This window comes from Eulemur rufifrons, chromosome 2 (assembly GCF_041146395.1).
Source record: "Eulemur rufifrons isolate Redbay chromosome 2, OSU_ERuf_1, whole genome shotgun sequence".
Lineage (NCBI taxonomy): Eukaryota > Metazoa > Chordata > Mammalia > Primates > Lemuridae > Eulemur > Eulemur rufifrons.
Genome location: NC_090984.1, coordinates 6,716,589 through 6,734,197, shown reverse-complemented (window position 1 = coordinate 6,734,197; position 17,609 = coordinate 6,716,589). Strand labels below are relative to the sequence as shown.

The following is a 17,609-nucleotide window of genomic DNA, read 5'->3' as shown; positions in this document are numbered from 1 at the left end:
CTTCCTGGGGTCATGTCCAAAGCTCTCAGGAGCGAGCTTGAAGAGGCTCCACCGGCCACAGAGCTTCTATGATGACATTAATTGCCATGGATTGAAAACCCACCCAATGTGTTTAAATCAGAGTTCGTAATGATATTTTTAAAAACGAATGTGTCATCTTTGAAGGATGAAAGGGAACTGATGTATTATACCGAAAACTGATAAATAAAGAAAAGAATTAAGCATTCCCCTCCCCAAAAAACCAGAGGAGGCTGGATGTGTTTTCCACTGGGTTCCCGCCTGGGGCCCACCACGGCCTCACTTCTCTCCTGCCCAGTGTGTCTCACAGAGACAGTTGAGACTGAACCCCCCTCGTCATGGTGTGCTTTGTGCCTGGACCCGGGACGCCCGACAACCTCCTGCATCTCACGCTCTTCTCCCCCAACCCCTGTCGTTGTGGTCCGTAGAGAGAGTGTGCCTATTGACTGTGGGGTGTGTGAGTTGAACCCCAGTACTGACAGCCTCCTTAAAGTTTCACCCCCAGAGGGAGCCGAGACTCGGAAAGTGATAGAGAAATTGGCCCGCTTTGTGGCAGAAGGAGGCCCCGAGTTAGAAAAAGTAGCTATGGAGGACTACAAGGATAACCCTGCGTTTTCGTAAGTATCTCCGGGGGCGGGAAGGCCTCAGCCGTTTAACCTGTAGCTGCACGGCCGTACGTGCGGGTGTGCTTGTGAACTCGTCGTGAGCAGGGCTGGGTGTTTGCACTCACGCACCGGACGCTGTCCCAGGTGCTCTCTGATGCACCCCAGAGGTGGCAAGGGGCTCCCGTGGGGCATGGAGACTTGCTCTCGGGTCCTGTCTGGTGTCTCTGCTTGCAAGCCTGCTTTTGCACGACAGAAGCCCCTCGGTTGCATCCGCCGCAGACGCTCATCTTCCCCTGTCTTTTGCAAACTTCCCCCTCTGCAGATTTTTGCATGATAAGAATAGCAGGGAATTCCTCTACTACAGAAAGAAGGTGGCTGAGATAAGAAAGGAAGCACAGAAGTCGCAGGCAGCCTCTCAGAAAGGTAGGTGGACAGCGGGGGCAGGGAGTTCTGGGGGAGGCATGCAGATATACCATGCCCCCATGTGGAATCGGGGGGTTCCTGGAGGCCACAGTGGGATGGGGTGGGTTGGGGGGGGCACCGTAGCCGAGGCTTGTGCCCTCCCAGGCAGCTGGGGTCACCTTGGAGATGGGGCCGTCACTGCCCTCTCTCCAGTGCTCTGAGGACTGGATGAAGTCTGAGTGACAGGCCTCACACGTGGGGTGCGTGGGTGCTCTGGGAGCATTAAAGTCCCATTCGGGAGATCAACTCCTTGCATGTAAACAGGGCACATTTGCTTGTTGGTTCCTTGTTATTTTAACAAGCATTAATGAGCCCCAGCTTCACACTGGGCACTAAAGACACAGCTAACTGAGTGTAGTGCCTGACCCTAGGGGAGGAGGGCCGAGGGACAGACACAGCTGGGGAGATGCTGGCCGGTCTGCAGCTGGAATGACGTAAAATCCCAGCCAAGCGATGGTGGGCGTTGGCCACAGAACGTGCATAGGCCACAGAACTCTGTTCATTGTGTCACCTACAACCCTTTGCCCGAACCTCTCCCCGGGAGAGGAGGGCCACTCGTGCCCCCTTGTGACGGACAGGAATAACCCCCAGCAGAAAAACTCAGGCAGAGGCTCCCATCTCCCCTCTTGCCCGGCCCAGACCCGCCCCCACATCCCCATCCCTCCCAGTTCATGTACGAGGCCCACGAGACCGGCCGGGGGGAGGGGCAGGCACGGGGGCTTGAGCTGTGCTGTAATGTAGTGTTAACTCCGGTGTTTGGTCCCAGTGCAGTAATCTGATTCCCGTTTGCCTGTTTCTCTTTGCATCGTTCCTAAACTAAACTCCACTTGTTGCCTGTGGGGTTCTTAGCAGAAATTAGGCTGTTGGGTGTGGTGAGTTGAGCCCAGTACTGACAGCCTGCTTAAAGTTTCACCCCCAGAGGATGAAGAGGCCAAGAACCTTGCAGAAAAGTTGGCCAGGTTCATAGCGGATGGGGGTCCCGAGGTGGAAACTATCGCCCTCCAGAACAACCGCGAGAACCAGGCCTTCAGGTAAGGGGGGCCCGCCAGGGAAGTGACCCAACCCTGGCCACAGCCCCCCTGCAGACGAGGAAATGGGGCCCAGCATGCTTCAGCCACCTGCTGTGGTCCCACAATGAGAAGCTGGCGGGGCCAGGACTCGAGTCTGGAATTTTCTGACCCCTGAGCCCAGCTCTGCCACCCCATAGGTGTTTCCCCAAGCACACGTCAGTACCCTTGGAGGGTCTCTGGGGCCTTTGTGACACAGCAGCCCCTGGCGGGGGGCAGACTGGGCTCTCCGGTGGAAATTCACAGAGCTGTTTATTTCATAAACAACGTCCGCTCTGCTGGGGGAGGCTGGTGGGTGCCTGGGGGCTGTGGATACTGCAGGGCAGTGGCCGGCAGAGTCGTGCTGGGGAGGCAGATACTGAGCACAGCGTGGGGGTGATACCTATGTGCGGACGTTTTCGGCCCCATGTAACCCAAGTCCCGACTCAGTGAGGAGACATCATGGCACTTAGCAGAAAGTACAGAAACAACAGAGTCTGGACTGGTTGGTTCAGCAACTCTCAACGTCACAGGGACGACGGCACGGAGGGTGGGCAGACGTGGCCAGGCCAGGGCCAGGCAGATGGGGGCAGTGGGCAGGCACCAGATGGTGGATCTGATGGAATGTAGGGGCTGGGACAGGGAGAGGGCGCTTTGTGGGGGCTCAGGTGTGTCTAAGTCTGGTACCTGGGTGGCCTGGAGCCCTCACAGGGGCCTTGGAGTATTTGGGTCTGGAGGTCAGGAGGGGGGTCTCCCTGGACGTCTGGAATCCAGGCTTGCCCTGCCAACCATCGAGCTGTCGGATATAACTCTGTGCCACCCAAACCAACGTTGAGTTAATAGTCCGCTCTAAGTCATTGCATCTTTTCTTCGTTTACCTAATTACCGTCATTAATTACGCTGAGCACAGTAAGAAACATAGTTTACTGTCAGCCATTGTAGGTAGACACTGACTGAGGAACGCTATTGCGAGAAAAGTAGATGAGGTTATGGAATTCCGTCCAAGGCCCCAAGCCCAGACGACCCTGCCGGGTCAGAGGCGGTCGGGGCCCAGCAGCTCCAGCCCAGCCTTTCCCCAACATCAGAGCTGAGATGCTATTAGTGCGGGCAGCTCCAGGTTCTCCTGTTTGTCCCTCCTCCTGCCCAGGGGATGTTGTTGATGGATGCCAGCTGGTTAGGTGTGTCTGGGCTGGGGGAGGTTGCCAGGGGTGGGTGCCTGGGGTGGCCAGAGGAGAAGGGGGGACGGGACCTCCAACCCAGGCTTCCCAGTGAGGCCAGAGCCAGACTGGGAAGGAACTGGGAGGGGCAGTCAGGTAGCCAGGCCCCAGCAGGGTGTGCAGGTTTGTACCAAGCAAACTGTTTAATCTGTGGGGTCAGCCGCGAAGCACAGAAATGCCAGATGGACACGTGTGGTTGGCAGTGCCTTCCCTCACCCCCAAATCTAATAGCCACTTCATGTTCCTGTTGCTCAAGGCTCTTTCCTGTCCCTGATTTCCTCACGTGGGCCGGGCACTGCCTGGTGGCTTTGGGAAATAGTTTGTAGCAACTCCGTGGTTGTAAGGAAGCTGGGAAGGCCCGGGCCTTCAACCAGTCACCCCCGACTTCTGAGATGCGTCCCCAGAAATGTTAGATACAGTCTCAGCCATAGTAATGAAAAAATCAGTAGCAAATTGAATGTCCAACCTCAGGGGGCTAAACTGTAAACGCATCTCCCCAGTGGAATTCACAGCCATTGGAAGGCACCCGAGTGATCCAGCAACTGGCATGCTGGCCCTTAGGGGTGAGGGACTGAGTGTGGCTTCACCGTTCTAACGGGAAAGGCTTGTGTTGTTGGGTGAAGTAAGGAATTTTTTTTAAAAAATCAGGTCGCATAAAATAAGATCACAGCTCTGTTCAGATAAACCTGTGCTGATTAAAAGACTGGAAGGAAAGACCCCAAAGTGTTAGCAGTGTCATCCCTGGGTTGAGGGTGGGATTAATCCTACCAGAGGGTAGTCCCCTGCACGTGATGTGCACCCAAGCCCTGTGCTAGGTGGAGGACTCCACCCTCCCTCCACCGCACGGGCCCCCTGTTGGGTGGCCGCTGTTACCCACTCCTAGGTGTGCAGACCCTCAGGGAGGGTCTCTGATGCAGCCTAGAGGCAGTTTGGAGGAGACCCAGCCTGAGCCAGAGGAACCCCCCTTGCCCACCTAACTCAGGCAGGTGCATCCCCCCAGCTTGATTTTAAATCTGTGTCTGAACTCTCCTGGCTATTGAATGTCTTTTTCAAATCTGGCCAACTGCTCCCTTCCCTCTTGAACAGTTCCTTGCTTTTGTGTCACCCAGCCATGCTTGTACCGTGACTCAGGAAAACAAGGAAGTTGCCGCCATCTCCCTGTCTCCCCTCCCCACGCTCCCAAAGTACCAGATGTCAGTGGGGCTGGAGACACAGAGGCTCACGTGGGCACATAGAAGCAGTGGATTCCCTTGCTGCTGTCATTTACAAAAGGAGTGCAAAGCACCCTTGACCCTACACTTTCCTTTTTATTTTATTTATTTATGTTTTTTTAGAGACAGTCTTGCTCTGTTGCCTGGGCTAGAGTATAGCAGTGTCATCATAGCTCACTGCAACCTCAAATTCCTGGGCTCCAGCGATTCTCCTGCCTCACCCTCCTGAGTAGCTGGGACTACAGGCGTGCCACCACGCCCGGCTTATTTTTCTATTAGTAGAAACGGGGTCTTGTTCTTGCTCAGGCTGGCCTCAAGTGATCCTCCTACCTCAGCCCTCCCGGAGTGCTAGGATTACAGGCATGAGCTGCCCGCGCCCGGCCTCCACTCTGCTTTAGTAGCACAACATTGTGCTGTGACTGTCCCTCCAGGTTCATAAGTGCAGGTCTATCTCCTTCTTGTCCAGGATTGCGCAACACGGGCTCTGCACACATTTGGGTCTCTCCCAGCATTTTGCCATTGGAGCTGGGCCTGGACTCTCCCCTCTGGCATGGACCCCAGAGGCAGGACTGTTGGCTCAGGATATATATAGTTTGAGAGATACCAGCAGATGCGGAACCCAGCTCTGGACTCAGTGCCACCTGCTCTGCCCCGAAGCTGCCTGCCCCTAGGTATAGTTGGAACCTAGCTCACGGGTCTCAGTGTCTCTGTTTTGGGTTCATCTACTATTAAGCCTCCTGGGGATGAGTTGGAGAAGCTGTCGGGTTTGGGACAAGTCGGCTATGTCCGTTCTGGTGTCTCCCCACAGTTCAGGATTTTTTCATGTGAAGGCCCTGCTTTTCTTAGGAGTCTGGGGAGGGCCTGAGGGCATCGGCCCCTCTCCCTTCAAAGCAGGGTGATCAATGACAGTGCAGTAGCACCTGGTAAAGACCGGGATGGGGGATTGGAGTGGCCTGCAGCTCAAAGGAAGGGCGTCGTGAGCGCCTGTGGGCACATCACACTGTTCCTCTGCAAGAGGCAGCAGCCACTGAGGCCTAGAAAGCCAGGGGTCATTGTAGAGATCGTGCCCCTGGCCAACCTGGGCGTACAAGGCCTGAGCTGTCCCTGCCTGGAATCAGGGACAGGGACTCAGGCCCCGCTGACAGCGCCCACCCCCCGCCCCAACTCTCCTTTGCAGCTTTCTGTACGAACCCAACAGCCAAGGGTACAAGTACTACCGGCAGAAGCTGGAGGAGTTCCGGAAAGCCAAGACCAGCTCCACGGGCACCCTCACAGCACCCAACCCTGGCCTGAAGCACACATCCCCTCCTGAGGCCCTGTCAGGGTCCTTGCCCCCGGCCACCGCCTGCCCCGTCTCATCCACCCCTGCACCCGCCATCACCCCGTCTCCAGCCGCCCCCGGGAAGCCAGCCTCCACAGCCACTGTGAAGAGGAAGCGGAAGAGCCGGTGGGGGCCTGAAGAGGACAAGGTGGAGCTGCCACCCGCTGAGCTGGTGCAGAAGGACGTGGACGCCTCCCCCTCACCTCTGTCAGGTGGGCTCACCCTTTTAATATGCTGCCGAGTTTGGTTTCCTAGTATTTTATTGAGGATTTTTGCATCTATATTCATAAGGAGTTCGATCTATAGTTTCCCTTTCTTGTAATGTCTTTGTGTCTTGCTTTGGTATCAGAGCAATACTAGCCTCATAGATATATTTGGAAATGTTCTCTCTTCGGGTTTTTGGAAGCATTTTAGAAGAATTGGCGTTATTTCTTCCTTTAAATGTTTGCTAGACTTCACCAGTGAAGCCATCTGATTCTGGGCTTTTCTTTGTTGGGAGGTTTTTGATTACTGATGCGATCTCTTTACTTGGTATAAGTCTATTCAGATTTTTCATTTCTTCTCGAGTTAGTTTTGGTAGTTTGTATGTTTCTAGGAATTTGTCTACTTCTTCTAGGTTATCTAATTTGTTGGTGCACAGTTCTGAGTATTATGGTTTTTATTTATATTTCATTTTTAGTCATCAGTAATAGTAATAGCTCCTTTTTCATTTCTGGTTTTAGTAATTGCGTATTCTCTCATTTTCTCTTAGGCTATCTACATCTTGTCAATTTTGTTGATCTTTTTCTGAAGAACCAACTTTTGGTTTTATTGATTTTTTTTTTTTTTCTCTACTGTATTTCTGCTCCCTATTTCATTTATCTCCACTCTAGTCTTTATTATTTCCTTCCGTTAGTGGCTTCAGTTTGCTTTTTTTCTAGTTCGTTAGAGTGTATAATTGGATTATTGATTTTGGGTCTTATTTCTTAATATATGCATTTATAGCTATAAGTTTTCCTGTTAGCACTGCTTTTGCTGCATTTTATAAGTTTTGGTGTGTTAGGCCAGGCACAGTGGCTCACACCTGTGATATACCACTTTTGGAAGATGAGGTGGGAGGATCACTTGAGGCCAGGAGTTTAAGACCAGCCTGGGCAACATAGCAAGACCCCCATCTCTACAAAAAATTAAAAACAAAATTTTAGCCAGCATCATGGAACACGCCTGTAGTCTCACTTACTCGAGAGGCTGAAACAGGAGGATCGCTTGATCCCAGGTTGGAGGCTATAGTGAGCTATGATGATGCCACTACACTCCAGCCAGGGTGATAAAGCAAGACTCTTTTTCCAAAAAAAAAAAAAAAAAGTTTTGGTATGTTATAATTTCATTTTCATTCATCTCTAAATATATTCTTTTTTTTTTTTTTTTTTGAGACAGAGTCTCACTCTGTTGCTCAGGCTAGAGTGCCGTGGCATCAGCCTAGCTCACAGCAACCTCAAACTCCTGGTCTCAAGCATCCTCCTGCCTCAGCCTTCCGAGTAGCTAGGACTACAGGAATGCACCACCATGCCTGGCTAATTTTTTCTATATGTTTTTAGTGCTCCAGCTAATTTCTTTCTTTTTTTTTTTTTTTTTAGTGGACACGGGGTCTCGCTCTTGCTCAGGGTGGTCTCGAATTCCTGAGCTCAAACGATCCGCCCACCTCGGCCTCCCAGGGTGCTAGGATTACAGGCGTGACCCACCGTGCCCGGCCCATCTTTAAATATATTCTAATTTTCTAATTTCTCTTGTGATTTCATCTTTAATCCATTGGTTGTTAAAGAATGTGTTCTTTGATTTCTACATATTTGTGAATTTTCTAATTTTCCTTGTTACTGATTTCTGGTTTCAGTTCATTGTGATTGGAAAAGATTTGGTATGATTTCGTACTTTTTAAGTGTATTAAAACTTGTCCTGTAGCCTAAATGGTCTATCTTAAAGAATGTTCCATGTGCTCTTGAGAAGGCTATGCATTCTGCTATTGAGTTGTATATTCTGTATACATGTCTGTTAAGTCTAGTTGGTTTATAGTGTTGTTCAGTCCTCTATATCCTTACTGATGTTTTGTCTAGGTGTTCTATCCTTTATTAGAAGTTTGGTATTGAAATCTCCAACTATTATTGTAGGACTGTCTATTTCTCCCTTCAATTCTGTCAATTTTTACTTTATATATTTTGGGGGCTCTGTTGTTAGGTACATATATGTTTACAGTTGTTATATCTTCTTTCTGTGTCAAACCTTTTATCAATATATAATGTTCTTATTTATCTGATAATTTTTTTTGACTTAAGATCTATTTTGTCTGATACTAATATAGCTATCCCAGCTCTCATGGAGAGAGCATGGAACATCTTTTCCCATCCTTTCACTTTCAACCTACAGTCATGTGCTGTATAACAACATTTTGGTTAATGATGGACCACACATATATGATGGTGGTCACATAAAATTATAATACCTTATTTTTACTGTACTTTTTCTCTGTTCAGTTATATATAGGATTTTTTTTTTTTTTTTTTTGAGACAGAGTCTTACTCTGTCACCTGGGCTAGAGTACAGTGGCATCATTATAGCTCACTGCAACCTCAAACTCCTAAGGGACTTTTACTTCTTTATGATTTTCTTGATGATATTTTCTTTAATATCATTTTTATCTCTAGCTTACTTTAAGGATACAGTGCATAATACATATAACTAGGCAACAAACCCTTACAGCATGTTACTGTACTGTACATTGGCAATCCTTCCCATAGACTACTGTGTGCAGTGAGCCTTGAACGTTCTTATGATGCCTTGATCTAGAGGCTTAATTAGAGACATTGTATTTGGAGGCAAGCAGACCACTTTGAACTCTTGGGTTCTGGGTGGCCAAGGGCATTGTCCAATATCAAAAGCATTTTAAAAGGCAGTCCCTTAAACTCAAGCAATCTTCCTGCCTCAACCTCCTGAGTAGCTGGGACTACACGTATGCACCACCACATCCAGCTAATTTTTTCTATGTTTTTTAGAAGAGATGGGGGTCTCGCTTTTGCTCAAGCTGCTCTCGAACTGCTGAGCTCAAGTGATCCTACCTGAGCCTCCCAGAGTGCTAGGATTACAGATGTGAGCCACGGTGCCTGGCCTGTTTAGACATATTTAGACACACAAATACTTACTATTTTGTTACAATTGCCTGTAGTATTCAGAACAGTAACATGCTGTAAAAGTTTATTGCTTAGTTATATGTATGATATACTGTATCCTTAAAGTAAGCTAAAGATAAAAATGTTATTAAAGAAAATATCATTAAGAAAATCCTAAGGAAAAAAAGTATATTTACTGTTCATTACTTGGAAGTGGATCATCATAAAGGTCTTCATCCTCCTGCTGTTCACACTGAGTAGGCTGAGGAGGAGGAGAGGAGGGGTTGGTGTTGCTCTCTCAGGGGTGGCGGAGGCAGAAGAGGTGAAGGAGGTAGAATGGGAGGCAGGAGAGGCAGGTGCACTTGGTGTAACTTTATGGGAATACATTGGAATTTCTGTCTGACTTTCTTGCTTTTTCATTCCTCTAAAAAATATTTTTATATGGTGTTTAGAATGTTGTTTTAGAAAAAGCTGTGAAAGCCATCAAGCTTTCTTCCCCTATTTGCTTTAGTTTCAGTGCCTATATCGTAGAAGGATCCATGTTGTAAAGGAAGTCAAACCAGTCTTGAATAATCAGAGTCCTTCTGCCAGATTGTGTAACGTCAGTTTGTTTTCTGGCACTGCTGCTTCTACGTCGTCTTCCTCATCTGGCACCAGTTCGGAAGCACTCATCTCCGCCAGTCCTCTTCTGTTAATTCCCCTGGTGTGGTGTCTGTTAGCTCTTGAATTTCTCCAAGATCCATGTCTTGAAGCCCTTTATTCCTTGCCTTTTTTGCCATCTCCACAATCTCTTTCATGATTTCCTTGACTGGGTCTGTTATAAATCCTGGGAAGTCACACACAACATCTGGACACAGTTTTCTCCAGCAGGCATTTATTGTTTTGGTCTTGATGGCTTTCATAGCTTCTTCTGTAACAACAGTGGCATCTTCATTGGTATAATCATTCCAGACTTTCACGATGTTCTTTCCAGTGGGGTTCTCTTCCACAGCATTGACAATCCTTCCCATAGACTACGTATTCACTTGGTGAGCCTTGAACGTTCTTATGACGCCTTGATCTAGAGGCTTGATTACAGACAGTGTGTTTGGGCTGGGCACGGTGGCTCACGCCTGTAATCCTAGCACTCTGGGAGGCCGAGGCTGGAGGATCGCTCGAGATCAGGCATTCGAGACCAGCCTGAGCAAGAGCAAGACCCCGTCTCTACTAAAAAATAGAAAGAAATTAACCAGACAACTAAAAATATACAGAAAAATTAGCCGGGCATGGTGGCGCATGCCTGTAGTCCCAGCTACTTGGGAGGCTGAGGGAGGAGGATCACTTGAGCCCAGGAGTTTGAGGTTGCTGTGAGCTGGGCTGACACCACGGCACTCACTCTAGCCCGGGCAACAGAGTGAGACTCTCTGTCTCAAAAAAAAAAAAAAAAAAAAAAATAGAGACTGTGTGTTTGGAGGCGAGTAGACCACTTTGGACTCATGGGTTCTGGGTAGCCAAGGGCATTCATTGTCCAATATCAAAAGAACTTCAAGAGGCAGTCCCTTACTGGCAAGGACTTCCCAACTTAAGAGCAATACATTGATGGAACCAATCCGGAAAAAGGGTTCTCACTGTCCAGGCCTCCTTGTTATACAACCAAAAGACTGGCAGCTGGTGTTTAGCTTTTCCCTTCATGGCCCAGGGGTCAGCAGCTTTATAGACGAGGCAGTCCTGATCGTAAACCTAACTGCGTCTGCACGCAGCAGTGGAGTCAGCCTGTCCCACCGGCCTCAGTGCTCACGCTCGCTTTTCTTCCTTACTAACAAATGTCCTTTGCAGCATTTTCTTCCAGCATTTTATCTGCATTAACAACCTATTCAGGCAGATAACTTTTTTTCCTTGATGATTTTCTTAATGGCACCTGGGAACTCATCTGCTGCCTCTCAGTTGGCAGAAGCTGCTTCTCCTGTTATCTTGACATTTTTAAAGCCAAACCTCTTTGTGAAATTATCAAACTATCCTTTGCTGACATTAAATTCGCCAGCTTTAGATCCTTCACCTTCCTTTTGCTTTAAGTTGTCGTATAACAACTTCACCTGTTCTCGAATCATATTAGGATCTATAGGTATGCCTTTCTTACAGCAATCCTGCACCCACATAAAAGCTGCGTTTTCAAAAGGAGATAAAAAGGTATTTTGCAAAAAGTGCAAGGTTTTACACCTGCTGGCATAACTGCAGTGATGGCTTCATGAATTTAGTTTTTTTTTTTTTTTTTAAACAATGGTCCTTATGCCAAATTCATTTATCTTAAAGTGGTGGGGGACTGCAGCTGCAGACCTCAGTCTACATTACATGTCAATCAGTTCAAGTTTATCTTGTAACATCGATTTTCTCTGCTGCTTGGCAGCCCTTCTGGCATCATTAGTGGCGCCTTGTGTCAGTCCCATGATGTTATTCAAGATTTAGGGTATCATACTAAACGCAATGCAAATATGCAAGAACTGCAAGAGATCACTTTTTCTGCCATATGCAGTGTCCTGGAGAGGTGAACTGCTCACACACACAGATGGCTGTGTTACATGGTGTTTTAAGCCGATACTTGAAACAACTTGAGCTCACTACAATACCAACAGGAGGTGGCTACAAAATTATTAGAGTAGTACAGTATATGCTACAGTTAATTTTATGCAGTCATGGTTTAATACCACATCTTTACATTTGTTTACATTTCTCTAAACCAAACGGGGCTGTGTATAGTCTGTGTTCATCAGCTTTGATAAATTTTACCTTTTTATAATAGATTTGTTTTACGGTAGTAAGTGATAAAGTAGACTAGTATCTGTGTATATTTTATGCATTCACAACATAACTTTTTCTTAATTTTTTCAATATTTCTAGGCTACGCAGTTCATATGCACATTTTTTGGAATTGTTGCAAATCTCCAAAATATTTTCCAATATATTGATTGAAAAATACCCATGTATAAGTGGACCCATGCAGTTCACACCTGTGTTATCCAAGGATCAGCTGTACCGTGTAGCCTAGGTGTGTAGGAGGCTATACCCTCTAGATTTGTGTAAGTACGGCCTGTGGTGTTCACATAATGACGCAATTGCCTAAGGATGCGTTTCTTGGAAGGATCCCCTTCATTAAGTGGCTGTATTTGTGTCTTTGGATCTGAATGAAGTGAGTCTCCTGCAAAGAGCACAAGGATGGGTCCTGCTACCTGCCTTAAACCTTAAAGTACTCGGATTCCTTCGCATCAGAGAAAGCTCAGGAAGCACACGATGATAAGCGTAATAATCTCCACAGTTTTGCACAATCACCTGTCACCTGTCCCTCCTTGACAGCAGTTTCAGGGACGGTCAGCGTGTGGCCTGGTCTCTGCTTCCTACAGAAGCCCACAATGGTGGGGGGTGTGGTCTCTCGTTACCACATTCTGCAGACGACAGTCAGTGACGCAGAGCGGCCATCTCATGCCGTCTGGCTCTCCCCTGCACTGGGGGCAGAAACATCTCCCCACCCCAACCCCCAGCTTCACCAAAGCTTGACACACAGGTGCCCGGTGGAGTCAGACTCACCTTGCAGCTTGGCACCATCACCTGCACTTGCAAGATGAGGACGGGACCCCAAGGGAAGGCAGCTCGCCCAGGTCCTGTGGCTGGCCTCTTGGCCCCCTCTGAGGACAGTTTCTCACTCAGTTCTTCCCTGGCCCCAGGAGCTGCAGAGATTCTTGATGGAGGAGAAAAGCTACTGAATGAGGATCTAGTATTTGCTGGGGCTGCAGTGCCTAGGATCAGTTTCCCATGCGAGTGCCAAACCCTAGTGCCAGCTGTCAAGGAGGAGGCGTACATCTGGGTGCTTCTCTGACGCACGCACACCCCAACTCTGAGACACCCAGCTGGACACCCACTAAAGCCTGAGGGTCCTGCCCCAGCTGCCAGCGGGTGAAGAAGCCGCCCCCGTGGTCTAGTGGACAGACCCAGGATCCACAGTCTCAGGCTCAGGTTCAAATCCCACTGGTCCATGTACTCAGGGGTGTCTGGGCAGCCTCACCCACCTGCTGCTCAGACCTCGGCTCCTGTGCCTTCACCACAGGCTCCCCAACCTCGGTGCCCCCACAAACCTAGGAGGGATTAGGGGTACAGTTGTGGGGCCAAGGAGCAACCATGGCCGATTCCCGGAAGGACCCAGCTCTTCTCACGCTCCCAGAGAGGCCTCTGCACCCCCTCTGCCCAGCTTCTCCCCCAGGAACCCACCGCCTAAGGCCCCACCCACCCAGATGGGGCCACTGCAGTATCTCTCCACGGATCAGTATTGCCGGCTCCAGCCAAGTTCCACAGCTGATGCCAAATTAAATGTCAGCTGCTTTGAGGGTGGTTGGCTGCCTCCCCCAAAGGGAGCTGCACAGCTGAGTCTTTCGCCAGACTCCGAATCTGTGTGCCTTTAACGCTGTTGTGTTAGCAACGGGGGTGCCTTCTAGGAGCCGGTGTTTGTGAGCCTGTGCGTGTGCGCACACACACACACACACACACGCCCACGCGCCTGTCTCGGCTCTCATGGCTCTGGCTTTGCAAGGTCCCTGTCCCGTCAGCTGTTAGCCATATGACCCTTAATGAGGCCTGGAGCCTCTGATTCCTGGTGTCCACGTCTGCACTGTGGAGGTGCTTAGAGCCTTCTTGGAAATGTCACCAGGAAATGAAACACAGTGCACGTAACAGAACGCAGCGCAGGTGCCGACAATTGTGACAGGAGGGCCCTACTGTACGGCGGCCCCTGCACCGGGTGCCTGGGGTGTTCTTAACACATGGACTCTGCAGCACACTCCAGAGTGGATCCCAGGGTGCGCGTGTTGGTCGCTGACTGTCCTGTGTCTTCGGTTTCCAGTTCAGGACCTCAAGGGGCTCGGCTACGAGAAGGGGAAGCCTGTGGGTCTGGTGGGTGTCACAGAGCTGTCAGATGCCCAGAAGAAGCAGCTAAAGGAGCAGCAGGAGGTAAGGCCACGGGGCACAGGGGACCGGGGACTGGGGAGTGTCCTCCGCCTCGCTGCAGTGCAGTGGTCACGGATGCGTTCATGTGCTCACCAGGTCGTTGTGTGCAGGCAGAGCCCACCGTTAGCGGCAGGCCCCTAGGCAGGCAGGTGCTGTGCACCGCCCAGCCCCGCTGTCAATGGCACGCCACCTGCCAAGGGTAGCGGGGCCCGGGGCCTCAGGCTGCCTGGGAGGCGCCGCACTAAAGGGCTTATCTGCACAGTGTGGTCCGTGTTTATATTTTCCTTCCACAGTTCCCGCCAGCGTCCGGTTGAGGATGGTCTTGGTTAGCACAGGCACCCTGAGGGATCTGAGGCCGCCTGGTTGGTCTTAGGCCGTGTTGGCGGGAGGGGCCTGGCTCTGCAGGAGGCCCTTTGGCCAGGTGTGTGGCCTCTGCTGCCCATGAGGAGCTTCAGGCTCCTGCCTGTCTGTCCCCCTCCTCCAGGCCTGCAGCCCTGTCACATCACCCTCGACCCTCCCAGGGGTCAGGAGCCCAGACTGCCCTTATTCAGTGGCCAAAGGACCCTCCATGCTCTATGGACACCGGGATGTAAGGAACCCAGGGCATGTCCTAACACAGGACTCAGTGCCTGCTGGAGCTTGCGACAGGGCCCTTGTTCACTGGTGTGTGCCACGCCCACAGATGCAGCAGATGTACGACATGATCATGCAGCACAAGCGGGCGATGCAGGACATGCAGCTGCTGTGGGAGAAGGCGGTGCAGCAGCACCAGCACGGCTACGACAGCGACGAGGAGGTGGACAGTGAGCTGGGCACCTGGGAGCACCAGCTGCGGCGCATGGAGATGGACAAGACGCGGGGTAGGCCGAGGCTTGGAGGCACTGTGGGGCGGGGGGCTTGGGTGGGGTGAGGCCTTGCCCCTGGGGCACTGTGGGCCCAGGCTGTCCCCCTCACCCGTCCAGGAAGGCACCTGGGTCTGGATCCTTCTGTCCTGGTTCAACCCCAGCCTGCCTGCCCTGGCTGTAAGACTCTGTCTGTCTGTGCCTCAGTTTCTTCAGGGATGAAAAGGGGGTAGTGCTGACCTACAGTGGTGGGGAGCTCAATGCACGTTCACTGACATTTGAACGGAAGGCTCGGCAGGGGTTCCTGGGGGAGCAGGGCCTGGGTCGGGGTCGCAGGCCAGCTACCTCCTTCCCTGGAGGCCACAGGCTCCCACTAAGACTCATGCTTGTGCCCTGGGAGCCACCTGGCCTGCTCCCCGCCTTCCATTCCTCCCTCTCACCTCCCCTGCTCCCCGGGCAGAATGGGCCGAGCAGCTGACGAAGATGGGCCGGGGCAAGCACTTCATCGGAGACTTCCTGCCTCCGGATGAGCTGGAGAAGTTCATGGAGACCTTCAAGGCCCTGAAGGTGAGCAGGAAGGGCCCCAGCCCCGGCTCCTCCTGTAGCCACTGTGCCCTGTGGGCACCTGAAGTGGCCTCGGGTACCCCCCACGCACAGCAGGAGCCGGGCCCTCTTGCTGCGGGAGGCATCTGTTTATGACAGACGCCGTCTGTGCAGGGAATTAGCAAATAGCAGGCCAGCTGCCGCTTCAGAAACATTTCCTGAGGTTGTGGGGGGGAATTCTGCTTCTAGTGGAGCCAATTAAGTGCAGTTTACAGGCAAAGTGTTTTTCTGGTGGAAGCCCCCACAGACTAGCCTCTCCAGAATGAGGGCTTAACGCGCTGCCCCTGCTGCTGCCGGGCTTCTGGGGAGAGATGGCTGATGTGGTACATCCCCTGTGGGCTCTTTTTTTTTTTTTTTTTTTTATAAAACTGTTTTATATCCCATAACCTCATCTGACAAGGTGGTAACCTCCCTGATCGCATCTGTACGACAAAGTCCTCTCAAAACACGAACATAGGGCTTTTCATTGCCAATGAACCCTCATTGTATCCCATGGTCTATAAGGCCTGTGGAATGCATCGTCTTGCCCCTTTTGACTTGGCCACCAGGGAACTCGGTGCTAAGTCTGGTGCTGAGGCCCTGGGGACCCCTGAGAAGAACAAGGAGCTTGGTCTGTTCTTGAGGACTCTGACCTGGAGGGAGGGAGGCAGATGGGTGGTGGGGAGGGGTCACATCTGTGGGCTGGAGCTGTGGCCCAGGGACAGCTACAGCCCTGGTGGGTGACAGCAGCCTCCTTGCCCTTCAGGAGGGCCGTGAGCCCGACTACTCAGAGTACAAGGAATTCAAGCTGACTGTGGAGAACATTGGCTACCAGATGCTGATGAAGATGGGCTGGAAGGAGGGCGAGGGGCTGGGCTCGGAGGGCCAGGGCATCAAGAACCCGGTCAACAAGTGAGTGCGGCCAAACTCTGGGGGGAGTCACAGGCTCCCCTGCCACTTCCCTGCCCCCACCCGGTTATGTTATACCTTTTTCCTTGTGGGCTCTTCCTGGGTGTTCACGGCACCCCAGCGCACACCCCTCATCAGACACAAGCCAGCGGTGCAGGAGGCTCTGGGGGCCTGGTCCTCCCCAGCCCTGGGTCAGGCCCTCCTGGGGCCTGCTGGCTTCACCTGCCTTGTGAAGGTCTTATTTGAATTCCCCATGAGCAGGAAACCAGTTCCAGAAACTCTCCCAGATGTGACCCCTGGCTCTGAGTGCTGTACCCACCCCACCCCACCCCCTGGGCTGCTGCACCACCTTTGAGGCTGGCCTTGAGCAGCACACACCTATAGCTGTGCTAACCTACACTGTGGGCTTCTTCCCTTGCGGGACCCTGGGGGCTGGGCCACCCTGGGCTCTTCCCTCCTCTCTTGATGCAAGCTTGTCGCTGCCCAGATGTTCCCCAGGCCCCCAGGGTTGAGCTCCAGGAGGGGCCTCCCTGCCTGAAGTCCAGGCCCTGCATCCCCCTTCCCACTGGCAGCAGCCCAGTCCCCTGCTCACACTGCCCTGTCCCCTCCCTGCAGGGGCACCACCACGGTGGACGGCGCCGGCTTCGGCATTGACCGGCCGGCCGAACTCTCCAAGGAAGACGATGAGTACGAGGCCTTCCGCAAAAGGATGATGCTGGCCTACCGTTTCCGGCCCAACCCCCTGGTGCGTGAGCCCTGTTCCCCCACTGCCACTTCCAGCTGGGTTGCCCTGATTTCTCAGTTGCCAGTAGTGGGTGGTGGTAGTAACAGAAGGGTCCCTTCCTTCCCTAGCTCAGCTAGGCCAGGTCTCACCTGCCACTCTGCCTGCATTCAAGCCCCTCTCCAGTCCCCCAAGCCTGTCCCTGGAGTGTGAGCTCAGCTGCCCCTGGAAGGTTCTGGACAGCAGGAACTACTGTCTCTTTTTAGCTTTAACCCCTCCCCTTTTTATGTTTTTTGCCTCCCATAGAACAATCCCAGGCGGCCTTACTACTGAGTGTTCTGAAGAAACACCCCAACTGACCTACCGACCGACCGTCCCTGGACTGTGGAATGTTCCGGCCTGCATTTCTGCCGACCCCTCCTGTTGTCACAAGTGTCATGCTGTGTATTAAAGTCCCAGTGCTCACCCACTGCAGCAACCTGGTCCTGCCATCGGCAGCAACCCCTCCAGTTCCTTGGCAGCGGGGCTGGGCCGGGCCGGGCCCCGGTCGGGGCAGGATGCTGTCTC

At 51.6% G+C, this 17,609-nt stretch overlaps 1 protein-coding gene across 1 annotated transcript in view; it reads left to right on the top strand.

The window, feature by feature from the left end:
• SUGP1 (SURP and G-patch domain containing 1) overlaps positions 1–17,492 on the top strand; it is a 28,083-nt gene extending 10,591 nt beyond the window's left edge. Inside the window, exons 5-14 of the mRNA XM_069477216.1 lie at positions 512–635; positions 946–1,046; positions 1,993–2,116; positions 5,737–6,092; positions 13,885–13,991; positions 14,671–14,848; positions 15,291–15,397; positions 16,179–16,324; positions 16,937–17,066; positions 17,349–17,492. Of these exons, the coding sequence (XP_069333317.1) occupies positions 512–635; positions 946–1,046; positions 1,993–2,116; positions 5,737–6,092; positions 13,885–13,991; positions 14,671–14,848; positions 15,291–15,397; positions 16,179–16,324; positions 16,937–17,066; positions 17,349–17,375 (1,400 nt within the window). The 3' untranslated portion in view covers positions 17,376–17,492. The remainder of the gene's footprint in view (positions 1–511; positions 636–945; positions 1,047–1,992; positions 2,117–5,736; positions 6,093–13,884; positions 13,992–14,670; positions 14,849–15,290; positions 15,398–16,178; positions 16,325–16,936; positions 17,067–17,348) is intronic.
• The last annotated feature ends 117 nt before the right edge of the window (positions 17,493–17,609 follow it).